This window comes from Neofelis nebulosa, chromosome 4, assembly GCF_028018385.1.
Source record: "Neofelis nebulosa isolate mNeoNeb1 chromosome 4, mNeoNeb1.pri, whole genome shotgun sequence".
NCBI lineage: Eukaryota > Metazoa > Chordata > Mammalia > Carnivora > Felidae > Neofelis > Neofelis nebulosa.
The window spans coordinates 164,049,797-164,075,813 of NC_080785.1; the positions used below are offsets into that span (position 1 = coordinate 164,049,797).

Genomic DNA, 26,017 nt, shown 5'->3' on the forward strand with positions numbered 1-26,017 from the left:
TGTGGCTTTCAGATCTGTTCCTGGGAGCATCTGGGGGTGGGGGTGGGGACCCGGTGGCGAAGGGTCTGCAAGTATTAAGGGATGAGGAAAGTCACACAGCAAGCACGCGGACGTGATAACCAGGAGCCCTGGGGGCACGAGCGTGTGTGAGCATGAATGCCCTAAATGGGTCCTTTTGTGCCCATGAACTTGTACCCAGCGAGTAACAGTCTCCGTGCCTGAGACTGTGTGCCCAGTAGGGTTTGTGGCCCGAGATATACACTGTTTCCCTAAGTGGGGCGCCCGGGTGGCTCAGTCGGTTAAGCGTCCGACTTCGGCTCAGGTCATGATTTCCCAGTTCGTGGGTTCGAGCCCCGCGTCCGGCTCTGTGCTGACAGCTCGGAGCCTGGAACCTGCTTCGGATTCTGTGTCTCCCTCTCTCTCTCTGCCCCTCCCCCTCTCGCGTTCTCTCTCTCTCTCTCTCTCTCTCTCAAAAATAAACATTAAAAAAAAATTTAACAATGTCTCCCTAAGTGTAGGGGGACCCACAGATACATCTGAACCCTTAAGCATGTCCCCACGGGTATAACTATTTCTGAGTGTATATGCCCACTGAGCATGTATTCATGAGTGTGCATGCCCCTAAGTGCCCCTGGCTCGTGGACGTAGGTCCCCTAAGAGAACATGTGTCCACAGGCAAACGTTTGTCCCTAAGACAAATGGACATGTGCACACGGGCAGACGTGTGTCCCTGAGAGAACATGTGCCCAAGGATATACACGTGTCCCTAAGACCAGAGACTGTGTCCCTAAGGCATAGGTGTGCTCCCAGGCCAAATAGACGTATGCCCAAGGGCACACATGTGCCCCTGAGACCGAGACATGGGCCCATCGTCAACTGTGTGCCCTTGAGCCGGTAGCCATCCGTGCAGTTTGCCTGAGCGCTTGGCACCCCACGCCAGCCCGGCCCTTGGCCTCAGGGCCACACCCCTCCGTCGGGTGCCTCGGACACGCGCGCCCCCAGGCGGCCGCTCTCTGGAATCTCCGTGAGCGCGCGCGCCCCGCCCACGAGCCCGTCCGCCGCAGCGCCTGCGCACTTAATGCCTTTTACGGCGCCGTAAAGCTGCTCGGCCGAACCGAAGGCCTCAGTACCCTGGTGAGACCCCGCCCGCCCGCGACCCCTACCCGCGTCGGGCCTCGCCCGTTCTCGGACCCTGCCGCGCCCGGTGGGCCTGGGGATCCCGGGCTAAGGTCTCGGCGCCCGCGATCCCCGGTCCGTCCGCTTCGGGGCCCACGCAAGGGGGGGGTCCTTGAGGAGGGTGGGCTCCCTCCCCGGCCCTCTGCCCGGTTCACGCCGGCGTGGGGGGCTTGGGGCCCCCGCCTCTCCGGGCTTAGCTTACTGGCCCCCATCACAGCCCGGTGGAGGGGTCTCAACCCCCCCCCCCCCCCCCCCCCCCCCCCACGTCTCACGCTCTGGGCCCTCCTGTAGTCGGCTGCGCACCTGGGGGGCGTCTTGGAGCCCCTGGACCCCCTCCCCCGCTGGCCTTCCCCCCCGCCAGACTTCGTTGGGCAGGCCCACCCTCCCCAGACCCCGCCGGCCTCTGGCTCTTCCCTGGTAGTGGGGAAGGGGGTTCTCCGCTTCTCCTCTCGACCCCACCCTTGGTAGAGGCTTCACACTTGAATGGGCGAGGACCTGGGGGGCCTGGAGGGAGGGTGTCTCCGCGCCCTTGGGATTCCCCCAGCAGCTCCTGTCCCCCACACCCCCACAGTAGATCCGCTCCGCGAGATCTTAGCGCCCCCTCTGGGCTTTTCCGGGTCTCTTCCCCCACTGACCACTGGCTTGGGGCGCTAGGATGGGAGGATCACAGCGCCCCCTCCTGGGCCCCCCAAACTTCGGGTCTCACAGTCGGCCTCGGCCTCCTCCACCTGTCCTCCACTGTCCAGCTACATTTCTGGAGGGCGCGGAGATGGAGGGGTTCCCAACGCCTTCTGTGCCCCCCCCCTGCAGTCTTCCTTACAAACGCAGGCCCGCCCACGTCTCAAGGAGGCGTGCGTCGTGCCTGACACATGGGCGCGGCCAGAGCCGGTTCCTCCTAGCTTGCCCCTCGCTTCTCCTCTGTTCTTCCCCAAACCGCAGCCCCCTCCCCCCCCCCCCCCCCCCCCAGCCATGGGTCTTGACGCACCCTACTGCCTTCTCCCGTTTCTCTGGCTTTCCGCAGGGGAGAGGCGGGGATGTTCTCTTCATCTGCAGAAGTCAGCGCTGTTTTTGCTGGAGCGCTTGCAGGGGACAGTACCCGGGTCTTCTCACGGCTCCCCATCCTTGTCCCCTCCCTGCCCTATTCTGACGCGGCCCTCCCCTCCCCCCATGCTCTAGTTCTCTAGTCGCTCCCACAGGTGGCAGAGGGGGCACGGCACAGAGGGCCTTTCCACGTAGGAAACTTAAGGCGTAGGAATCGCCTGGAACTTAAGAGTGGTTTCCAGCGCCCCCTTCCCCTCCCCCTCTTGTGTCTTCCCACCTCCCCCCTTCCCCCAAAGGTGCAAACCTGCCTCTTTCCCCGTCTTCCTTCACGGGCTTAGGCTTCATGGAGGGGGCGTGCTTTACGCGCAGGCGGACGCCCCCCTTTCTTTCCCCCTCTTCTTTTCCTACACGGGAGGTCAGCAGTGGAGCACACAGACCGGGTAGCGCGTTCTCCGCACCCCCTCCCCGCCCTCCGCCGCCCCACACACGTTTCCTTGTGTCCCCGCAGGGCGGCGGCAGGATGGAGGCGCGCTTCACGCGCGGGAAGTCGGCGCTGCTGGAGCGCGCGCTGGTGCGGCCGCGCACCGAGGTGAGCCTGAGCGCCTTCGCGCTGCTCTTCTCCGAGCTGGTACAGCACTGCCAGAGCCGCGTCTTCTCCGTGGCCGAGCTGCAGGCGCGCCTGGCCGCGCTGGGCCGCCAGGTGGGCGCGCGCGTTCTGGACGCCCTGGTGGCCCGTGAAAAGGGTGCCCGGCGCGAGACCAAGGTGCTGGGCGCCCTGCTCTTCGTCAAGGGCGCCGTGTGGAAGGCGCTCTTCGGCAAGGAGGCCGACAAGCTGGAGCAGGCCAACGACGACGCGCGAACCTTCTACATCATAGAGCGGGAGCCGCTCATCAACACCTACATCTCCGTGCCCAAGGAGAACAGCACGCTCAACTGCGCCAGCTTCACGGCGGGCATCGTGGAGGCGGTGCTCACGCACAGCGGCTTTCCTGCTAAGGTCACGGCGCACTGGCACAAGGGCACCACGCTCATGATCAAGTTTGAGGAGGCCGTCATAGCCCGAGACCGGGCGCTGGAGGGCCGCTGACCCCGCGGGAGATAAAGATGCAGAGAGCCCCCTTCCCAAGTGTGTCTTGTGTCTTGTGGGGGGGCCTCAGAGATCTGCTCAACGCCTCCGCCCAGGTCCCTGCCTCAGGCTGGTGAGGGAGGCCGGGACCCAAGCCTGTTTGGGATGTCGTGGGGCTGCGGTGGGGGTGGGCTTCCAGACGGGGCTGGGGGGAAGGCGGGGGGGGGGGGGGCAGTGTGGAGAGAAGTCTGCAGAAGGAGCTGCTGGCGTGGCTGGAGGCAGGAGGATGCTGACCCTCTCTGGAATCACGATTGGAGGCCAGGCCGGAGAGGTGGGGGGTGGAGGGATCAGGCGGAGAGAGGCTCCATCAGGGGGGCACACTTCTTCTGTAAAGGACCAGATAGGAGTTTATGCTTAGAAGTCTCTGTCCAGCCACTCTGCTCCGCGGTGTAGACAGCAAGGATTGGGTGCGGCTGTGTGTCTAGAAAACAGGCGGAGGGGGATCCTTTGCTGACCCCTGCTTTAGAGCCTTGCCTCTCAAAGTGTGGTCCACCACAGGCAGCCTCCGTTTCTCCTGGGAGGTTGTCAGAAATGCGGACTCTCGGGCCCCCCCGAAGGCCCACTAACAGCGTGTCATTCGGCAAGATCCCCAGGGGATTCCTGTGTACCCTATTTTGAGAAGCGGTGCTCTAGGGCACAGAGTATGTTCCAACTGGGGTGGCCGGGCCCCACCCCCAGAGTTTCCGATTCTGCAGATCTGAGTGGGCTGAGGATTTGCATTTCTGGAAGTTCCCAGGAACTGGCTGATGCTCCGGGGGGGGGGGGGCGCATTTTAAGAATTACCCCCCCCCCCGGAGACCTGGGGAAATGGATGGGCTCACTTCCGAAATCTCGGGGTGCCTACCGTATTTTGAAGTTGATATCGATGATACATGAACATATCCTTGCTGTGTTTTTTTACGATTTTACTTTTAAGTAACGTCTACACCCAACACGGGGCTCGAGCTCACAACCCTGATCAGGATCAAGAGTTGCATACCGTACCTACTGAGCTAGCCAGGTGCCCCGTGTGTGCCTTGTTTAAAAAGTAAAATCTGATGCCTAAGGCAACCCTGCCTTTCCCTTCTGCCCACCACCCTCGCAGGGTTCCTGAGAGCTCCTCCTCCCCAGGGTCCATCCTGCCAGACTTTTGGGGGGAAACTTTTCAAATGTCTCTTCCTCCCTCCCCCTCCCCCTCCCCCTGGATTTCTTTTTTTTTTTTTTTCCCCCCCCTGGATTTCAATGAGCCTGATGTGAAGGAGAACTTGGCGGTGCCCTGGGCTGGGTCCCTTCACCATTGATGGAGGGTTTAAGGCCGGGACGGATGCAGCTTTTCCATTGCATTTTTGGGGTGCATGGTGGAGGCGGGCATGAGGTGGGGAGACCCGAGGCGCCGGGTTTGGTCAGGGGGCAGTTTCGGGAATTCCAACCAGGGTGATGGGGGGGGGGGGCGTCGGCACATCTCGAAGATACGTGGTCTATAAATGGAACTTGGGGGCGCCTCCCGTGTATAGCACAGGGATGGCCATGGTCAGGAAATAGCTGTTGCCTGTGGAAGGGGGTGGTCACAGTGGCAGTCTGAATCGGGGGCAAGGGGTCAATGTCTAGGAAGCCAAGGAGGATTGGAGGTCTGGAGTCCAGGAGGCAGGTCCAGGAGTCAGCACAGTGGCGGGAGCCGCCCGTCTGGGTGGAGTGGGCAGGGCACCTGGTGCCTGGGAAGCCGGATTTTCAGGGGGAGCTGCGGGAGGCTTTGGGCTTAGCAGCCTCAGGTCCCCCCGGGGACCCTGGTGAGCTTGGCCTGCAGGGCCTGCTGGGTGAGGGGCAGGTTGTGGGAGGCAGGGATGGCCCAGCCTGCTGCATCCAGAGGCCTGGCAGTGAAGTTTGCCAGAGAGAAAGGGCAGGGGAGGAAGAGAGGGGCTGGTCCCCTAGGGCGGGATGCGGGGCGGGGGGTTGTGAGCTGCAAATAAAGTCCCTGCTGAAGTCCTGAAGCCCCCAGACAGGTTGGCGGGGGCCCGGGGGTGGGGGGTGAGGAGGAGGAACCCAGCACCAGCCCTCGGCGAGCCAGCCAGACATGAGGCTCCCCCTCGTTGAACAGACCACAAAGTGGGTTCTGCGAGAAGAGGTCATTTGCCCATGGACACACATTGATTATCCAACAGCTATTTATTGAACACCTACTCTGTGTCAGCTGCTGGGGTCACAGCTGAGAGCAAGACCAATGCTCCTGCCCTCCTGAAGCTCACATGCTAGCCCTGGGCGTGGGGGGGGGGGGGGGCGGCAAGCACACACAGATCCGTGAGTGACAAGTTTGGTTGGAAGGGGAAGTGTTCTGTGGTGAGAAAGATCCAAGGTAAAAGGGAGCCGGAGTCAGGGGTGTCATTTTAAACAGGAAGGATGGGGAGCCCAGGATAGCCCTCACTGAAGAGCTAGCAGGGGAGGGGGCAGATGCAAAGGCCCTGAGGCAAAGAGCAAGCCTGTATGTGTAAGGGCCAGTGAGGAGGCTGGTGTAGGTGCTGGGGTTGGGGGAGGGCAGAGAGGAGGTGAAGCTGGGGAGACCAGGCAAGCTGCAGGGATTCTGCAATTGCAAAGCACCCTGTAAGATTGTGGGGTTTTTTTCCTCTGAGCCAGAAGGAAACTTCTGGAAGGTCTGGGACAGTGAAGAAGAGATTGAGGCAAGCTAGGGCAGGGGCTATACCAAGGCGGTTGCTGGAGGGGTGAGAAGTGGACAGATTCTGCACATGGCTTTCCCTGAGGATTTGGAGGGTTCAGTGAGGGAAACCAGTGATGACTGTCACCCCAACATTGGCCTAGGTGACCTGCAGAGTGGGGCTGGGAGTCCCCTTTGCCGAGCTCAGGTAGGTAGTTGTGCTCTGGCCTGGGGGCTGGGAGGGGTCTGGAGGAGGCAGAAATTGGTGGTGGGGGGGGGGGGAGTGGGAGGGACAATGGCTTGGTAACAGGTGACCTAGGACGAGCTCTATCCCTGCCCTTTCCCGGCCCCAGGTCTCCTGGGTGCCACTGTAGGGCCCTCCCCAGCCGCCTAGGCCCGGGCCCCTGACTCCCAGGTCCAAGGTGGTCCAGTGTGGTCCTCCCCCCACGGATTCCCCTCCAGGAGGCTTGAGAATCACGTGAGCCATCTGGTTCTTCCTTTTCTTTTTTTAATGTTGATTTATTTTTAGAAAGAGAGAGAGAGTGCAAGCAGGGGAGGGACAGAGAGAGAGAGAGAGAGACAGAGACAGAATCGGAAGCAGGCTCCAGGCTCCGCCCTCAGCACAAACCGATGCGGGGCTTTGAACCTGTGAACTGTGAGGTCATGACCTGAGCCGAAGCCAGACCCTTCACCACGTGAGCCACCCAGGCGCCCCTGGTTCTTTCTTCCTAGGCCGGGAGCTGGGGGTGGGGTGGGTAGGCGAGGAGTTTAACGAGGGGTGTCCTGCGATCCTGGCCCGCCTCCCTCCTCAGCCTCTGGTGCAGGGCTGGTGCCACCTGTTTCTTTCAAAACCTGTGTCAGAGTCATACCAGCACCTTTGGACCTGGGTGGCCAGGCCACCCTGGGCCTGCTAGCATTTACTGAGTGCCTTCTGTATACCAGGTCCATTCAGCACTTCCCATGCGTGAGCTTGTGCCCTCCTGCCAGCAGCCTAGGCGGGGGGACCAGCCCACTGCCCTGCCCTGTGGTATTTTTAGGCATCTAGGGTGTTCTCTGCTCCATTAGATCCCAGAGTCTTTGTCTCCAGCCCTGCCTAGTACATGCTTCTTGTAATAAAGTAGAGGGGAAACGGTGGAGAGATACAATTGCTGCTTCAGCTGTTCTGGATACTCAGAGACGGACTCAGGCACCAGGTTCTGGAACTCCCGGCTCCCACGCCTGGAGGCTTCTGAGATGGGGCCATCTTCGCCCCCATTTTATTGACATGGGCTGGGGGCAAGGGGACTGGCTGCCTGAGCCGGGGACCTCTCCCTGGGGTGCTAAGACACGGGAACTGCATCTGGGGAGGCCAGGGGTGGGGCGGGGGTGTGGTCCTGACTCCAGCAGACTGCGGAGCGGCCCGACAGAGGAAGCTCACAGGGGTCTGAGGCTCTCTGGAAAGTTCTCGAGGTGGGTACTCTGAGCCCTTGAAGGCAGGGACATGGTGACAGCCTGCTGGGCTGAGGAGTAAGGGACAGGCCCTCAGGGGCGTTGGCAGCAGCCAGGGAGGGGTCAAGGGCAGGAGAAAGGGTTGCTGGGGCCTTAGCCACAAAACAGGCATCCAGGCCGCGGCTGCGGGCCCCGCCGTGGGCCCGGCTGCTCCTGTGTCAGAACTGGGGGAGCAACGCAGGGGTGCACCTGGCAGGTGGGCAGGGGGCCATCAGGGTCTGCGTCTCCAAGGACCTCCTGGGGAACCCCAGGGAGGGGGCTGAGGTGGCAGGGGAGGAGGGGTCAGCATGTGGCCAGCCGGTCACACACCCAGCCGTCCAGCCGGCTGCCACAGAAGGCATCGTTCCACTGCCCGGAGCCCTGCATCATCACGCAGTCCTCGCCCTGGCCCTGGTTGTTGGGTTCCCCCGGCCGCCAGTTGCTGGAGCAGAAGACTTCAGGTCAGAGGATGGGGTCGGGGGCAGGAGCCCTACTGCCTTCGGCCAGACGCATCCCTCAGGGTCTGGGCCCCTCCCCCCATCCTTGGATCCCCACTCCCCACGCCCTGCAGCCCAGGGACACCGGCTGCCCACATCCCCTCCCCTCAACCCGACCACTGCGGACAGGCACCCCCCCACCCCCGTCGGAGTCTGGGCCTCACCTGTAGTTCAGGGGGTTCTCATCCATCCAGATAAACTCCCCCTCTATGTCCAGGTCCCGAAGGCCAATCCAGGTGCCCTTCCTGTTGGCGCGTTTGGCCAGGAAGTCCTGGGGAGCAGGACGGGGCTGGAGGGGCTGCGGGGTTGTGCCTGGGGTCCCCACCCCCACCGCACAAGAGATCGCGGTGGGATCCCCGCCCCCTGCTGGCCACGCCCTCTGCAGAGCCCCGCCCACCTGCTCCTCTTGGCTGTGGATGCTGACCAGCCGCCCTTGCAGTTTGCTGCAGGCAAACCGGGCCTGGATCCACTTCTTGGCGCCCTCGCCGAAGTAGTAGCATTTCCTCTGGAAGTTGACCCAGTTCTCGGGGCACGTGTTACACGTGGAGCCTGGGGCGGAGGAGAGGCTCAGGGGTGCGGCCGTGGTGGGCGCCGTGGCGGGCGCCGTGGCGGGCTCTGTGGCCGGCGCCGTGGCGGACGTGGCCAGCACCGTGGCGGGCGCTGTGGCCAGCGCGGTGGCGGACGTTGTGGCCGGCGCCGTGGCGGGCTCTGTGGCCGGCGCCGTGGCGGGCGCTGTGGCCGACGCGGTGGCGGACGTTGTGGCCGGTGCCGTGGCGGGCGCTGTGGCCGGCGCCGTGGCCGGCGCCGTGGCCAGCACCGTGGGGACAATAGGCAGGGTGGGTGGCAGCGTCTCTCCTGGGGTCACTCTTGGGGTCCGGGCTGAAAGCAGACCAACTTGCAGGTTGCCCCTCTTCCCGGCCAGACCAGCCGCCCGGCGGGAAGACCTCGGCTGCCGGCATCGTTGCCACAAATATCGCCCCTTCCCCCCCCCCCCGCCCCCCCCAGAATGCCTGTCACCGACACCGTCATCGTAGACACCTCTTGGCCAGCAGCTCTTTGGCCTCTGCCAGCATCAGCCCCACAAAGAGACCCGCGGCATCACCACGTCACCAGCTCTGTGGCCCGTGGCCCCTCGACCACCGACGCCATCACCGCAAACACGTTCGCGGTCAGAAGCGTGTCAACCACCAGCACCATGGCCAGCAACCCCACCGCTCTCAGCGGCACCTTCAGTCCCACCGCCATCCCCGGGGGGACCCAGGATCGCCAGCAACCTCTCTCCACTGCCACCAGCACGGCCAACACCGTCTTCACACAGCCACGGCTTAATCACCAGGGCCGACCTGGCGAGGCCACGGTTGCCAGCATCATGGTCCCCTTGTATTGTCCCCACCAACAGCTCCAGTGACAACCCTGGTGGCCATTGCTACCGACACCCCCAAAACCAGCCTTGTTGACCAGATTTGGGGAAATTGCGACGATTTCTGTCTAGTTGGAGGGACTGAGCAGGAGAGCTTAGGGAGGGCTGGGTCCGCATGGCCTTGACCTGGGGCCGCCTTGGTCTCTGTCTCCTCTTGTCCACATCCCGGAGAAACTCTTAGGCACTGTCACCACACCTCCCACCCAGGACTCCCAGATGGGGGGTTAAACCCACTGTTACTGGGTTGACTCACTCTTGATTGAAAACAGCTTTTCTTGGAATGACGTGCAGAGAGGGCTCCAGAGCTTTGGAGGAATTTTTAAAAGAGACCTGGGGTCCCCAACCTCTGGGGGATCAAAGCTGGATGTGTTTCTCACACATGGGCCAGTAACCAGTATGTGGCCACTGGTGCAGGGGGGTGGGGAACATTAAAACCGGAAGGGGGTATCCCTGGGCACTTGAAGAAAACCTGGAGGGAGGTACCCTGCCTGTGTCCCCATCAAGAGACAGCCCTGGAGCTGGCCTCAGCCCCCAGGTCACCCCAGGGACCGGGTAGGAACTGGGAGGTCATCCATCCACATGAACGTGGCCCAGAGCCCTCCCCAGAGGGACCACTTCCGGGTTTCTGGCTGGGATTCCCACAGCCACGGCATGTCCCGGGGGGCTGCACTCCACACCAAGCACAGAACCTTCCTCTTCTCTTCGCCAACTAAGGCAGCAGGGGCTTCCCAGGGGTGGAAAGTCAAAAACCAAGGGTGGGGGTGGGGAGCGCCCGGGTTCCTGTCCCAGGTTGAAGGCACGCTGATGGGACTTCTGCTCTTCCTGAAGCCTGCCGGGGCCACCCCTCACCCCAAGCCTTGTCACCACCAGCATTGCCCCGTCTCTGCAGAGGGGACCCACCCCCTTGAGCCCCGTGGCTGGTCAGACAATCTTCTGGGAGGGCTGTGGCTGAGGGCGTCCTACTGACGACCCTCTTCTGAGCCACGAGGGGCAGAGGAAGGAGAAGCAAAGTGAACCCAGAGATGGTGACACACAGGGAAGGAGTTTCCTGAAGGAGGGAAAAAAGCATGCGAGCTCCCCCCCCCCCCCGCCCCCCGCTCCAGTTCCGTGGAGAGAGGCGGCTGGACTCAGAGAAACTGCCGCGTGTCCCCCATGGACCCTGCCGCACACATAAGCCCACACCCGTCCACGCTGTCACGTGCAGCCCTCTAGCACCCCCCCCCCCCCACACCCGTCCCGTCGCTCGCACGCCCCGGCACACCACAGGCCCAGACTCACAAGCGCACTCACCGTTGGACACGTGGAGCTCAATCCACAGCTTTACCACCTCCTGCTGGAGCCTTTCCAATGAGTGCAAGGCTGTGCGCCTCTCGTTCAAGCCTCGGGTGATTGGGTGGGGGACGGTGGTCAGAGACGAGCTTGGAGCGCGCCCCCCGCCCCCCCCCTCCACCCTCTACCCCGTCCCCTCCCAAGGCTCACTCTGGGACTTGAGGTTGCTCAGGTCCGAACGAAGTCCATCCAGGTTCCGGGAGAGCTCAGAGTCTGACGGGGCCGGGCTGGGGTCAGGGCTGGGAGTCCCCGAGCCCGGCCCCCAGCCTCACGGTCCCTCCCAGCTCTAGGACCCCTGTCCCCACCAGCCTCTCACCCTGAGCTTTCATTCTTTTCTGTTCAGCTTGGATTTCCTCCATGTTCTGTGACACCTGGGCAGCTGGGTGCAGGGGAGGGGGCTCAGTGGTAAGCAGGTCCTCAGGGCCGCCCCTGGTCCCCCCTCAGCTCCCCCGCTGGCCCCTTTGTCCTTCTCGCCTCTGTCTTCGGGGTCCCCTGCTCACTTTGCCATTCACAGGTGGCCTAGAGCACTCTGTCCACATGTTAATCCAGGCTCCCCCACCCCCACCCCACTCCTCCTCCTCGACCTGAGCTGACATCACTCACCCTGGGATTTCTGGGCCATCTCATCCCCTCTGTGTCTTTCCAAGTCCTTGGCAACCTGAGAGACTGGGACCGCAGGAAAGACGATGTGTCCTCAGGAACCAGGAAGGCACGTCCTCAAATCCTTCCCCTCCCTGGCCCCGAGTGCAGGGTCCCCTCACATTTTCATTTTGGGAACAAGGTACCGAGGAAGACGCAGGCAAGAATAGGATGAACACGTGTACCCTCCCCCCACCCAGAACGCAACGTAAAAGCAGCCGGCGTTTCCTGAAAGCTCACTGGAGGCAGCTCTAAATGCTTCACCAAGTCTCAGCTCGTTTCTGCCTCGATACCCTGAAATGATGCCCACTTTACAGGTGAGGGAACCAAGGCCTGGAGCCATTACGTAACAGCCCATCAGACACCTCGTAGAGCCCCCGTCTCTCCCAGAGGCTCCGGGTTTTCACCCCAAGGGGAGGGGGCAATGCAGGCTGACCCCCACTTCCTGGCAGGGGATACTGGAGCCCAGTCCTTCTCCCACGTCCCACAGTGGCCAGTGGCCGAAGCAGGACGAGAACCCCCCTCCCTGCCTCCTCTCCCCCCGCCCCTCCCCCCCTACCATTCTGGGCAGCGGTTTCTTCCAGCTGTTTCAGATTCTGTACAGCGTCCCGGTCTGGGGAGGGGAGAAGAGGAGGGGCGAAGACGTTTTCAGGAACCCCGACCACACCCTCCCCCCCACCTGTCAGCTGGGGAGGGAGGCCTTGGGTATATACCACTCGGGAGGCACAGAAAGGATGGGAAACAGAGATGCTGGACGGGGTGGGGAGCTCTCGGGTGGGGGGGGGCAGAGGGCCTCGGGAGGGGGCCGCTGGGGACAAGGTGGGAGGCACGATGGGGAAATTGGACTCAGAGAGGCGTGACGTCCCAGCATCTAAAAGTGGGGTTTTGGGAGAGAGCACAAGAGAGGGGCCGCATGGGGCTGGGGGTGTCCTCACGCCAGAAGAGAAGCAGGGTCAGCAGCCCGGCCCACAGCATGACGGTCACCAGCCCCAACAGTGCCATCTGGGTCCCTTGCCCACAGCACCGCCGCTGCCTTCCGGGAAGGTTTGGGAACTCTGCCGGGCGTTGAGGGGGGAGCGCCAAGGGGTGCAGCGTGAGACGGGGCTTGGCTCTGCCTGTCTCCCCGTCACCCACAGCCCCTAAGTCCTGGGAGCCTGTCCAGAGCCCACACTAAAGCCGTGGGTCTCAGTGGACCCCCAGCCTGCTCCGCACATCTTCCCCACATGCCGCCTTCATGCCCCACCGGTGCCCCCCGACCCCGACTCCATCCATCTCTGCGTCTGTGCATCTCTGAATCTGTCCCTCCGCCCGTCCAGCCCTTCTGCCCACACGCCAGTGGTCAGCAAGCCTGACTTGGGGCCAGGGCACCGTCCAGAAAGGCAGCCCGGGGTGGGGGGCCGGGAGCTGAGACCCTCCCTCCGTAGTCCCCCATCAGGTGGCCGACTGCCACCCAGCTCTCGCTGTGACCCTCTTCCCTTACGCCCTCACACACCAACGCTCGAGCTCCAGCCTCATGCCCAGGAAGCTGGGTCCTCCTTCCGCTTGGACCTCCTGCCCTCACCCTGTGGCCGCACCCCTTCTCTAAACCCAGGACGCTGGGTCTGTGTTCTTCCTCCATATCCAAGCCCTTCCCCAGCCTTTTCCCCGGATGTCAGACCCCCCGGAGCCTCACCACAATCCCTGGGGCCCCCAGGACTCTACCTTGACTCCCCACCGTGGGTCCAGGCCCCCTGCCCTCACCCTGGCCGTGAGGATTCATCGTGCTGGATTCTGCTTGCTCTGAGTCCCTGTCCTACTTCCAAATCTATCGGGCTCCCAGCACCCGAGCTAGAGCCGATTTTTTTTGTTGGAGGGCGTTGAGTCAGGGCAGGGAGGGGCCTGCAGCTTCCCCCTCCTGCTTGGCTCTGTGCCCAGAAGGCCAGTCGGGGCTCACCTCCCCCTCACCCCTTGCTGGGCCTTCTCCCCAGAGAGAGACCCAGGAACCCCTCTCCTCTCCTGGGTGGAAGGCAGGAGGCCGGGTGCTCGGTTTTGCCAGGGTCAGCTCCAGAGAGCCCTCTCACCTGAGTAGACATGTTCCTCCATGGCCGCCCTGCTTGGATTCTCCCAGTGACAGGCTGCTCACCACCTCCCAAGGCAGCCCACTTAGCGGGTGTAGTCGTGGCTCTGGCCGGGATCCGGGTTCTGAGGAGCATTAAGGTTAGACATCAGGCTCTGGTTACGGGCGCAGGACAGCGTCTGGGACTCGAGGAGCTCGGTGACCATTGGCTGATTTTGTTTCGTCCGTGACCAGGAGTCAGCGCGGCATTTCACTGGGAGACACAGGCCTGAGACCAGAGGTGGGCGCCCCAGAGCCGACGCGGGCCGGGCACACGGCAGGTGCCTCATAAATGCAGCGAGTGACCGAACCTCAAAACCAACCGCCTCATCCATAAAACGCCAATAACACCCGCACCACAGGGTGGTGACGTGCCCTTCACGGATGTGTCAGGTGCTTCGATCAAGGGCTGGTCCGTCGCCCCACAAATATCATCATCAGCTTGCTGCTGTCACCGCCGGTTGCCAACGTGGCTTGGGACTCAACCTTCCCGAGTGTCAGTGTCCCCTCTATAGAATGGGAGGGATGCTCGTACCCAACTCACGAGGTCGAGGTAGGATCAAATGAGATGACAACGTAGGTGAGTGTCTCGGCAAGATGCCGTGCGCGCACAGTGGGTCTTCAGATCCTAAACACTTATCAGGCACCTGCTGTGTGCCAGGCCTTGCTGGGCGGTGCAGAAACTCCGTCACCAGACCTCAGCTTCCTCTTTTGCAATGTGCCCAAGGCATCTTTAAAGTCTCTTGACTTTTAAAAAAAAATGTTTTTAAGTTTATTTGTTTATTTTGAGAGAGAGAGAGGGAGTGAGCAGGGAGGGGCAGAGAGAGAGGGGGAGAGAGGGAGAGAGAGAATCCCCAGCAGGCTCCACACTGCCAGCGCAGAGCCTGACGCGGGGCTCGAGCCCATGAACCGTGAGATCATGACCTGAGCCGAAATCAGGAGTCAGAGGCTTAACCGAGGGAGCCACCCAGGCGCCCCAAAGTCTTTCGAGCATCTATTTTGTGCCAAAGAGGGCGGGTTTGGTTACAGGCTGCCTCTCTTGCCGTAGGACCATGGGCAATATGCTTCCCCTCTCTGAGCCCCGGGGAGGTGGATGTGGGGAGTGACCAGGCTCTGATTAACGGCAGCTCCAAGAGGCCAGAGGCGTGACCATCCTGCAGCCAAACATGCCTGAGCCCAAGCTGGACAGACTGGGGGCTGAGTCCCGGCTTCTCCCAGGACGAGCGACTTAAGTTTGCTCATCTGTCAACGAGGGGTGACCGTGCCAAGCCCACTGGATGAAGCACGGTTAACCTGCTGGTGGGGAGCTGGGGAAACTGAGGCCCCGAGGAGGTAAGTAATTTGTCCATGCCACACGATGGTAGAACGGGGACTTGAACCCAGGACAGGTGACATCGGAGCCTATTCGCTCAACCACCTGGGGACACGGCCTCCTGATGAGTGTCTGCCAGTAAGTGCCGGGGGCAGGGTCCTGATGCCGGGCCGTCTTTCTGACTTAGGAGCTCCCAGCCCTGCGGACGGCTTTCCGCGGCCCTCCGGGGTTTGCACGATAATCCCCGGTGCACCCACCAAGCTCATCTGTTTTTCTCGGTCATGCCAGGCGCTGGCTTCAACTGCCCCAACCCAGGATCCCTCGCGACTGCCGATTCTGTCCACGCTGCCCGCTGCCCACCGCCCTTCTGTCCCTTGAGACCCAGCCCCGAGGCCGCTCCTTCCAAGGAACCTTCAACGTCCACGTCCCACTGCCGGCCCCAACACACACGCACACGCACAGAGGGTGACACGCGTGCTCCCACATTCACACGCAGACACGCAGTCGCACGCCCACCCACTCACACGTATCTCGCACTCACATTCGCTGCGAACGGCGTCGCTGTCCTGGTCCGCTGGGGCGGGTTGGAGGGGCCGGCAGGGCCGCGAGCGGTGGTGAGGACCTTGGCCTGGGGAGACAGTTTTCTTCTGAAAGCAGGCCCACCCACGGCTTCTATTTTCACAGGCCTAATTATGGGCTTGCCACCTGGTTACCCATATTACACGCATGGCCGCCCCTGATGCTCCCCACCACCGGGTAAAGTCCGTCCTATTATTATCTCCATTAGGCAGGTGAGCAACACTGAGGTCCAGAGAGGCTAAGCCACATTCCCAGAGTGCTGGAGGAAGTAAGTGGGAGAGCCAGGACTGAACTAACGTGGCTAAGTCATTATACCACTGTGGCAGGGAAGAGGGAAGAAAAGGAGAGAGAAAGAGAGAGGGATGAGCCAGGAGGGAGCCCGGAGGTAGGGGAGAAACAGAAAGATTCATGAGATAACATTCTGGTCAAATAGTAACAATTTTGTTACAGGGTTGAATTTAATACCAGTGTGTGCCAGGGAGTTGGGGGGGGGGGGACAGTTCCCGGTGTCCCAGGTGCATCGAAACATTTAACATTCGCTCATTATGAGGTAGATGCTTTTGTTCCTAATGCTGCCTTCTTGGTGAAGAATGTGGGGGCGCAGAGAGGTTAGGTAACTTGTCCAAAGTTGCACAGCTCATAAGTGGCAATGCCGGGATTTGAACCCAGGCAGCACAGGCCCCAAGTCAGCAGCCCTAACCCCCGTGCCCCTAGCCTTGGATTTATGGGGACTTCTTCTTTTTTTTTAATGTTTTTATTTTATTTTTGAGAGACAGAGAGAGACAGCAGGAGTGGGGGAGGAGCAGAGAGAGAGGGAGACACAGAATCGGAAGCAGGCTCCAGGCTCCGAGCTGTCAGCACAGAGCCCAACGTGGGGCTTGAACCCACGAACCGTGGGATCATGACCTGAGCCAAAGTCGGACACCTGACCGACTGAGCCACTTCTTATGGGGACTTCTTCACACCTCACACCCTGCCCTTCCTCCCTAAACTGTGTCCTCGGATCCTTAACCCTCTTCCCATTCTTGATTGGGGGACACCCCAGGCCAATCCCCACGCCGGGAAGGGCTGCCTCCGTCCTCCAGGCTTGATGCTCTGCCTCTCACTCTGGAAGATGCCCACTTGGGCCCCTGTGTCCCACTTTCCCACCGGGACCCACCTGGGCCAACCACCAGATGGGGAGGGGCCTGGCCCGACATGTCCCCTGGACTTTGCACTCCAGGACAGCAGGCACGAAGCTGCCTCATGTGTCACACTGTGTTTCCAGCATGGAGGGGTGGCCCTCAGTACATGTGTACTGCCTGAATGACTGTTGGGTTGAGGCTGTTCATTCAGGGCCCCGACTGTCCCTCTCAACTCGATCTGGGCTACTTGCGGGGACTTGAACCCACGGCGTGTTTTGCCAAGGGACAGGGGATGGTCATTGTAGGGAAGAGAGTGGTCAGGTGGTCACCAGAGAGAGGTCACTGGGGCTGCTGGGTGGACAGGAGGCAGCAGGAGCCCTGGCAGCGGGGGGGGGGGGAACCCTGAGTGTCATCATGGGGCCAGGTGGGGGTGGGGACACTGGGGAGCTGTTATCAGGTCCAGGCACCAGAGGAGGTGTCTGGGGCAGTGGCTGTGGGAATGACCGGATGGGTTTGAGAAGAGACGGTCTTTGGTGATGGGTGAGGATGGAGTGGGGGGGGGGCACCCGGAAGATGCTGTAACAATTGACTGGGCCTCAGTCGCAGTCTCTGGTAGACAGCGGGGCTGTCCTAGTACTGAGGACACAGGAAGGAAGAGGAAAAGTTTGGGAAGAAGCCTCGCTGGGTGGCAGTGAAGACACAGGACGGGGTAGGAGGTGTTGAATCGAGGATGGGGTGGGGATGCGGTTTGGTGTTCCTGAGCCTCCGAGAGCTCTGCAGCCCAGGTGCCCAGCCCCCGTCCACACTGGTGCCCACCGTCTCCACCGTGTCCTTCCGGAGGGTCCCACGGCTCCTGCGAAGCTGGGTCCCTGCCAAGACTGAACTTAGACAAGAGGATGCTTTGGGGGTGAAATCTCAACCCCCCCTACTCAGGGCTGCAGTAAACCCTGTCACGCGACTGACCCCTCCCTCTTCCCTTCTGCGGTATCGACCCAGGGCTCTGTTCACTTCAAGGGAAAAACAGGAAACCGTGCGGATGTGGGCCCCCATCGAGGGTGTCAGTTCTTCTTTCACGTTTGGGATCCTTGAGCCCGGGGCAGCCCCCCCCCTCGTCCCCCCTGCCCCGGTCCCTGCTCGGCACAGACCTGGATCTGGACGCAGGAGGAACGAGTCAGGGGTCCTGCAACAACCACAAACGATCCCCGGGCGGGTCCCCACCCTGGCCCCAGCCCGACGCTATTCAACCCCAACTCACCCCCAAGGGTGTTCGGATCCCCAACCCTCTCACCTGTGCTCTGTGCGGAGAGGAGCCTCAACCTCTAAATTTAGAACCTCAGCACCTAGGACAGGGCCCCGCGTTCAATTCTAATGTGATGAAGGAACATCCACGTTGGCCCCAACCCCACCCTGGTGGCCCAGCCCCCGGCTCTCCCCACCTGATCGGTCCCTCCTGGTGTTGCAAAAGGGAGAAAGGAAGGAGGGGGTGTGTGGGGTGGGAGGGAAGTGGGTGTGTCAAATCCCAAAGGGCTTGCAGGAGGAGGTGGCTTTAAAACCGGGTTTCTCATTCTCAGTTCTGTTGGCACTGGGGCCGGATGATTCCTTGTTGTTGGGGTGGGGGGCTGTCCTGTAGATTGCAGGGTCTTTGGCAACATCCCTGGCCTCTAGCCTCTGGCTGTCAGTAGTAGTCCCCCCTTCTACCTAGTCACGACCGCCAAAAATGTCTCCAGACATCGCCGAATGCCTCCTGAGGGGCAGAATCACCCCCAGTTGAGAACCACTGCTTTGAAGCATGATTTACAGACAAAGAGAAGGTGCTGGCTTCGGGCTTGAACACGCTTTCTCTGTGTCTCTGTCTGTCCCTCCATCTGCTGGGGACAGATGACCTCTCCTCTTTCATTTACTCAACAACCATTATTTGGGCACCTACTGAGTGCCAGGTTCGGAGAACAAAGGCCCAGTTCTTGCGAGGGAGGTTTTGGTTTTTCATCGTGATAAAATATACAGAACACAAAATTTACCATTTGAATCATTTGCAGTGGCGTTAAGCACACTCACATCGCGCCACCATCCCTACCCTCAGTCTCTAGAACTTTCCATCTTGCCAAACTGAGACTCTGTCCCCCCAAAACACCAACTCGCCCTGCCCTCGCCCAGCCCCTGGCTCCCGCCATCTACTTCCTGTCTCTGGGGAGGGGACTCCTCTAGGGACAGCATCTAACTGGGATCCTACAGGGTGTGTGCTTTGGTGTTCAGTCCCTTTCACTTAGCATGACACCCTCACGGTTCATCCACGATGCAGCATAAAAACCAAGTTTAAAATTCACAAATCCGCAGGACAGTCTTAGGTGCTGGAAAAGCAGGGTCTTGGGGGTGGGGGGTGGGGGAGAAGGGCTAGTTTAGACTGGAGGGTTCTGAACCTGAGGGACGTGAAGTGAGGTCTGAGCAGACCCCTCGGGAAGGCTGGATTTTCCTTCTGTTTCACGCTGGCTGCCGGAGGCCCTCTCCCCGGGCTTTGCAACCTCAAAGCCTTGAGCTGGTGCCCCGCCCCCTCCCAGACAGGGGAAATCCATTCAGTCTTTTCCCAGAGGCCCCAGGTCCCAGAGAGGGGCTTGCCCTGCGGCCTCCCACAGTTTGGCCACGTGGCTTCCACAGCCTCTGCCCTCTTTGGGTCTCAGTTTCCCCGACGGAGGAGGGCACCGGGCTTTGGGTCCTGGCCCGCACCTGCCTGACAGGCACGGAAGCCTTGTCACCTCCTGCAGGAAGGACCCCAGTGTTCTGGGAAAGTGGAAATTCTGCAGGACCGGGGTCGGGCTCACATGAGAGCCGAGTGAGGGGTACAGGTGGGGGCCCCCAACACGCAGGCACACAGAGGCACGCACACACATGGGGTGACGTGACACCGTCATCGGCAGAGGCACACAGGTACAGAGAGACTGACGGTCCCTACGCGGCTTAACCGCAGACACACGCACGACGAATCGCAGGAGGCATACGCACAGGTAGGCGCGGGGGTACGGACACACACACAGGTCCGAATGTGGCCACCCCACAGACACAAGATAGACACACCCCATGCGCACAGAGACACAAGTAACACAATCGCACGTACCAACACAACCCCCCCCGCCCCCGCCCATAAACGCACGGAAACATACAAAGAAACGAAACACACAGACACGCGGAGAACGTTCCAGGCCCACGGACACGTGCAGACAGACACAGACATACACGGTCACACAGACACGCACGAGGGTCCCCTTTGCTGTTCCAGAGGAGAGGCTGATGGGGAAAAAGTAGCTCTCCTCCACTAACAGCCCTCCCGTTTGCCTCTGCTCTCCTCCCCTCCCCCATGCATGCCTCAGTTTCCCCTCAGGGACTTCTCTCTGCCTCTCCATGACCCCCCCTCGGCTTCAATCACCCCCAACCCCTGCTGACTTCCTACGTCTCCATCTTCTGCCCAGCCCCCTCCCCTGACCTTCATTTGGTCCTGAACTCACTCCTCACTCACTCACAGGCTCAGAGGCCTCCCCCCCCACAACAACCCTCTGCACTCCCCTCTCCCCAGCCCTGAGCTCCTACATTAAATGGGCACCTTCCCCAGGACTGGGAGCTGCGAGGCCAGAGGGCTAGCCCCAGCTCCCAGCCACACACAACCCCCACTCACTCACACCCCTCCTTGCTCCCCTCCCCGACCCCTACCCCTGCAGTGACCTTGTCAACAGGAAGAGGGAAGGCCAATGTGGGACAGGAGAAGGCTGGATTTGCATTTTCATCTTCCTGGAGCCTTGGGATCTGGAGCCCAGCTGGTTTTGTCCCTGTGTGTTGCTGGGATGGAGGGAGAGGTTGGAGGGGGGCTCAGGATGAGGGGGTCCAGAAGTCGGCTTGTCCACATCCTTTCTTCAGAAGGCCTTCCGGGGCCCACTGCCCGCACCTCCACACCACCCCCCAGATCCCAGCATATCCCCAATGACTGGGGGGCTGAGCCAGCTCATCCCAGGAATCCTGAGAACATTCCAGGCCCACACTGGGAGATTCGGGGATTTCTTTCTGACAATGCCCACGGTTCTTTGAGGGGACAGGGTACCGTGTGGGGACCAGGCTGAAGGATGGCTCCCAGCCCCTCAGGGATTCAGAAATCCAGGCCCCAGGTCCCCGGCCCCTCAAAGAACCAGGCCCCCAGCCCCGTAAGACTTTGGTTTAGATCGTTTGCTTTTTCTACTCCATCGGGCCCTTTTGCGCCAAGGTTCTCCAGCTGGGCCGGCACAGGAGGCGTGTGCCCCCTGCTGGACACATCTGGTCACTGCCCCCCACTGGGCGACCCCCCACTGGGTGGGCAGAGGAGAGGGCGGGTGGCGTTCCAGCTCCACCCCCTTTCCCTGCGGACTGACTGTATCCTCTCGGGCCTCAGTTTCCCCATCTGTAAAGTGGGAATAAGCACAATCCTCCTACCTAGGGCCTCGTGCTCCTAAAGCTTCCCACGGGTGCCGAACGGAGACAAGCCCCTGGGGAGCGCTGGAGTCTCTCCCGTGAGTAACCCCTACACCCCGCCCCGCGAAGGCCCCTCCAAGGAAGCCCCGGCCCCCCCGCAGCCAGCTGGGCCCTGTGTGGCTGGCGCCTTCTCCTGCACGGTTGCCCCTTTGCTGCAGCCACACCCACAGGCTTCTCTGGGTTTCGAGGCCTCTCCGTGGCCCTTCTTCGTCCTCCAGGTGTCTGCTCTCTGAGGGAGGTGACAGTCACCCCTGGGACGGTCTCTATGACCTACCTCCTGTGTGTGGACGCGTGTGGTTTGCTTGTTACCGGTACCCGCTGGAAGGTGCGCTCCTCCGGGAGTGGGAGGGGCAGGACTATCACCGCGTCCCCAGACCAGGGCTCGGCACACGGCACGCCGAAGCTGCGCCACGAGGCGTCACAGCCGTGTGAGCGTCCTAGGACTGCGCTAAGGAAGTACCGGCCGCTGACTTGGCGGCTTTAAACAACGTAAGTTTATTATCTCACAGAGCTGGAGGTCAGAAGTCCCAGCACAGGCCTCACTGGGCTAAAATCAAGGCGTCCACAGGGCTGTGCTCCTGGAAAGTCAAGGGGAGAATCGGTTTCCTTGCTGTTCTTTCCGCTTCTACAGGGGCCCACACCTCTTGGCTCGTGGCCCCTTCCTCCAGCTTTGAAGTCGGCAGCGGAGAACTTGTGATCTCTCTCCGACTCTGCTGCTATTGTCACATCTCCTTCTCAGACTCTGATCTTCCTGCCTCCCTCTTCGGTTTTTAACTTATTTATTTATTTTGAGAGAGCGAGAGAGAGCAGGAAAGAGACAGAGAGAGAGAGAGAGAGAGAGAGAGAGAGGATCCCAAGCAGGCTCTGCACCCTCGGCACAGAGCCCAACGCGGGGCTCAAACTCACGAACAGTGAGATCATGACCTGAACCGAAATCAAGAGCCAGATGCTTAACCCACTGAGACACCCAGGCGCCCCCTGATTGCCTCCCTCTTATAAGGACTCGTGATGCTGACATTGGGCCCACCCGGATAATCCAGGATGGCCTCCACCTCCAGATCCTTGATTTAACGAATCCCGTCTGTAAAGTCCCTTTCACCATGTAAGGCCACATCATCACAGGTTCCGGGGACTGGGACAGGGACACCTTTTGGGAGCCATTATTTGGCCGATCGCAATACTCAAAAATGCTGTTGCTGTTGTCATCCCATTTGATGGATGCAAAACCAAAGGCACAGAGGAGGAAAGTCACGTGCCCAGCCTCACCCAGTGTGTAAGTGGCAAGCACAGATTTTGGTTCGGACTCTGGGCTTTCTGTTGACATCTGCCAGACTAACCCACCGGAGCCATCTGTGTCTGGAGCCAGGGATGGGATGGGGGTGGGGGTTTGAGGCAGATGGGGAAGGGGCTAGCAAGAGCTTGAGGAGAGTGTGTCCTGCCCACCTTGGGGGACTCCCCAGACACCTCAGCCAACCTGGTAAGAGGCCTTGGAATCTCAGGGGGTTTCCTAGGATGGGGGGAGGGCAGTCGGAGTTTGGAAAGAACAGCCTATTCTGTCACAAGGTCATTTCCTGGGAAAGTGGGGTGATGGGTGGGGCCGGTCTGTCCAGGAAACCTGGCTGGGCTTCAGGGTCACCACTGACTTGCTGACTCAGCCCCAGAAAGTGTGGTTGTGTGTCATTCAGGGGGCTGTTGGTGGGGACACCCACTGGGAAAGGGTCAGAGGGCACCGGGGGTACCCTCCATGCCCCTACTCCCTGCTTCCCAGCACAAGACCCCTTGGCCCCTCGGAGACAGACCCTCATTTCCCTCCCCTGCCTTCCCCCCTCAGACTAGAAGTGCAGGGTATGGGGTGTTGCTTTTCCAGAACCTTCCACCTGCAACCTTATCATGTGAGCATACCATGTTCTATCCCTCCTCATCACCTGCCCCTCTGCCCACCAGACTGGGAGCCCCAGAAAGGCACCAACCACAACCTGAACCCCAACATTGCGTTATGGCAATTTTCAAGCATACAGAAAAAATGAGTTTAAGAATGAGAAACCCACCCTTAGACTGCATAATTGGTACATTACACATCAATGCATCCCTCTGCCCCTCAATCCCCATCTTAAATTTTTCTGCATTTTTCGAAGTAAGTTGCAGACATCAGCTCATTTCCCCCTAAAACTGTAGCCCACAAAACACCAACTAGAGTCCAATATCTGCCATTCTGACTTTTTTTCCTTTTGAGCAAAACAATAAAACGTGCAAATCCCGAGTGCGTTTTCTTCGACCTTTGACCGATGCATTCGCCTGTGGAACCCAAATCCCTGTTAAGACATATCCATTCCTTTGGAAAGTTCTTTCATGGCTCTCCCTAAGCAACCCCTGCCTCTGCTCCCACACAGCTACACCCCAGGGTAGTTTTGCCTGTTTCGATAATTTCATATAAACGGGCTCGTAAAGTCTATGAGATTTCACAAATGGCTGCTTCCGCTCTGCCTGTTTTTTCGGATTCCTCTGTGGCCAGAGACCCTGACCTCTTGTTCTCCATTGGAATCCCTGTGCCTGGCATATCATAAATGCTGAGAAGTGTTTATGGGTAGGGAAATAATTGCACTGAGTGAATGAATGAATGAATGAATGAATGAATGAAATTGCTCCTTGCTCACAAGAGAGTTGATCTGACTCCTGCTCTCCAACTTTGCTCACCAACAAAGTCTTGGTTCAGGGGCTGTAATACCCTTGGTCTTGGTTCAGGGGCTGTAATACCAAATAGCAGAGACCCCCCCACCCCCACCTCCTGCTTCCCGGTCCCCAGGCTTATCTTCCCATGAGAACATGGATTATCAGGCACATGTTACCACCAGCTTCCTGCTTTCCCCCTTTATCGGCCTCAACCTCCAGCAGCATTTCCTCCCTTCCTGCGCTTCTCTAGATAAACTCTTCCACCTGGATTTAGAACTGCTGAAGGCTTTCCTGGGTCAGAAATACCCTCCCCGAGCCGCCGGAGCTTCCAGACATTGCTGAGCGTGGGGACCCAAGATGGCGCAACCCCTTTGGGAGACCGGAAGTGTCTTATAAACTTTCTCGTTCACCTACCATCCGATCCACGCCTAGAGTTTCCCCTGAGAGAAGCGACCATGGAAATCCGTAAAGAGATCTGTGCAGGAGTATTCGTGGCAGCTTAATTCATACTAATTAACATCGCAGCAGCACAAACACCTGTCAACAGGTGAACGGATGCGCACGTTGTGGTCCAGCCACGTGATGGCAGACGAGACAGAGACGAAAAGGAACAGACTGGATACACACAAGAGCGTGGGTGAATCTCAAAAACATCACGCCTAGAGAGAGAAGCCGGGCACAAAAGGGTACCTACCGTGGGGCTCAATTCAGACGACATCCAGAAAAAGCAAGTGTAGAGAGTCACAATGGACGGCAGAGCGGCAGTGGCCTGGGGCAGGGGGTCGGGAAGGAATGTGAGGGGAGGTTGGAAATGTTCCGTCTGGAACCTGGTTGAATTGTAAGCTTGAAGTGGGTGCATTACATTTTTAAAATTGTAATCGTGGTATAAATGCACATAACAAAATACACATCTTAGCTATTTCAACAAATGTTTATTTATTTTGAGAGAGAGAGAGAGAGAGAGAGAGAGGGAGAGAGAGAATCCCAAGCAGGCTCCATGCTGTCAACACAGAGCCCAGCGTGGGGCTCGATCTGACAAACTGTGAGATCCTGACCTGAGCCCAAAGCAGGAGTCAGAGGCGTAACCCATTGAGCCACCCAGGCGCCCCGTGTCTTAACTATTTTTAAGCGTGTGGTATAGTGCATACACTTAACAGTAGTGTTAAGTATATTCACATTGTTGGGCAACCAATCTCTAGAAGTTTTTCGTTTTGCAAAACTGAAACTCTATACTCATGAAACAACAGCTGTCCATTTCTCCCTCCCTCCCAGGGACTGGCCATCACCATTCGACTTTCGGTTCCTACAAGTTGGACTACTCTAGATACCTCACGTAAGTAAAATAGTACACGATCCGTCCTTTTGTGACTGGTTTTATTTCACTGACCATAGTGTCCTCAAGTTTCATCCGTGTTGTAGCAGGTGTCAGAATGTCCTTTTTTTTTAAAGTTTATATTTATTTGGGGGGCACCTGAGTGGCTCAGGCATTAAGCCTCTGATTTTGGCTCAGGTCATGATCTTACGGTTCATGAGTTTGAGCCCCACGGCGGGTGAGCCCCCTTCTCTCTCTCTCTCTCTCTGTCCCTTGCTCACTTGCACACTCTCTCTCTCAAAAAAAGTTTATTTTTTGAGAGAGAGAGAGTGACAGGAGAGAGAGAGAGACCCAACGGAAGGAGGGGCAGAGAAAAGAGAGAGAGAATCCCAAGCAGGCTCTACGCCGTCAGCATAGAGCCCGACATGGGGCCTGATCGCATGAACCTTGAGATTATGACCTGAGCCCGAATCGTGAGGCAGACGCTTAACCGACTGAGTCACCCAGGTGCCCCAGAATGTCTTTCCTTTAAGGCTGAATCATATCCCATTGTATAGATGGACTGCATTTTGCGTATCTGTTCATCTGGCAGTGGACGCTTGGGTTGGAATGGGATTGCTGGATCAATGGTAATCTGTTCCTAATTTGGGGGGGGGGGGGATCCGCCATACTGTTTTCCACAGCGGCTGCCTCATTTTACTTTCTCACCAGCCATACATGAGGGTTCCAGTTTCTCCACATCCTGGCCGACACCTGCTATTTTCTTGTTGCTGTTTTTTGACAGACCTTGTCCGAACGGGTGTGATAAGCTGGTACATTCTATTGTGTATCAGTTACACGTCAACAAAGTCGATTTTTAAAATAATTTACAAAAATTTGTTTTTTAGAGAGAAAGAGAGAGACCAGGAGTGGGGGAAAGGGGCAGAGGGAGAGAGAGAATCTTAAGCAGACTCCACGCTCAGCAGGAGCCCAAGGCGGGGCTCGATCCCGTGACCATGAGATCGCGACCTGATCCGAAATCAAGAGTCGGTCGCTCAACCGATGGAGCCGCCCAGTCGCCTCTAAAATTATTATTATTTAAAAAAAAATTTTTTAACATTTATCTATTTTTGAGAC

General features: G+C 59.3%; 2 protein-coding genes across 9 annotated transcripts; one reads left to right on the top strand and one right to left on the bottom strand.

Moving 5' to 3' along the window:
- The first annotated feature begins 1,018 nt into the window (after positions 1-1,018).
- On the top strand, positions 1,019-3,338 carry TRAPPC5 (trafficking protein particle complex subunit 5). 2 transcript variants are annotated; one of them, XM_058728143.1, is made up of 2 exons: positions 1,019-1,134; positions 2,726-3,338. In XM_058728143.1, the coding sequence occupies exon 2, from the start codon at positions 2,738-2,740 to the stop codon at positions 3,302-3,304; it is 567 nt and encodes a 188-aa protein (XP_058584126.1). In that variant the 5' UTR covers positions 1,019-1,134; positions 2,726-2,737; the 3' UTR covers positions 3,305-3,338. The 2 variants fall into 2 exon arrangements, with proteins under 2 accessions (XP_058584126.1, XP_058584128.1); XM_058728145.1 differs by having other exon boundaries at positions 1,133-1,251.
- A 4,192-nt stretch (positions 3,339-7,530) lies between these two features.
- FCER2 (Fc epsilon receptor II) lies at positions 7,531-21,303 on the bottom strand. 7 transcript variants are annotated; one of them, XM_058728148.1, is made up of 14 exons: positions 21,194-21,303; positions 20,143-20,256; positions 17,720-17,771; positions 15,270-15,356; positions 13,382-13,502; positions 12,257-12,376; positions 11,881-11,934; positions 11,286-11,348; positions 10,999-11,061; positions 10,833-10,895; positions 10,644-10,733; positions 8,331-8,812; positions 8,098-8,204; positions 7,531-7,878 (listed from the first exon to the last, which is right to left on the bottom strand). In XM_058728148.1, exons 5-14 carry the CDS (start codon positions 13,401-13,403, stop codon positions 7,740-7,742), a joined length of 1,203 nt encoding a protein of 400 aa, XP_058584131.1. In that variant the 5' UTR covers positions 13,404-13,502; positions 15,270-15,356; positions 17,720-17,771; positions 20,143-20,256; positions 21,194-21,303; the 3' UTR covers positions 7,531-7,739. The 7 variants fall into 7 exon arrangements, with proteins under 7 accessions (XP_058584131.1, XP_058584130.1, XP_058584135.1 ...); XM_058728147.1 differs by lacking the exons at positions 20,143-20,256; positions 21,194-21,303 and adding an exon at positions 17,868-17,885; XM_058728152.1 differs by lacking the exons at positions 20,143-20,256; positions 21,194-21,303 and having other exon boundaries at positions 8,331-8,482; positions 17,720-17,861.
- Between the last annotated feature and the right edge of the window lie 4,714 nt (positions 21,304-26,017).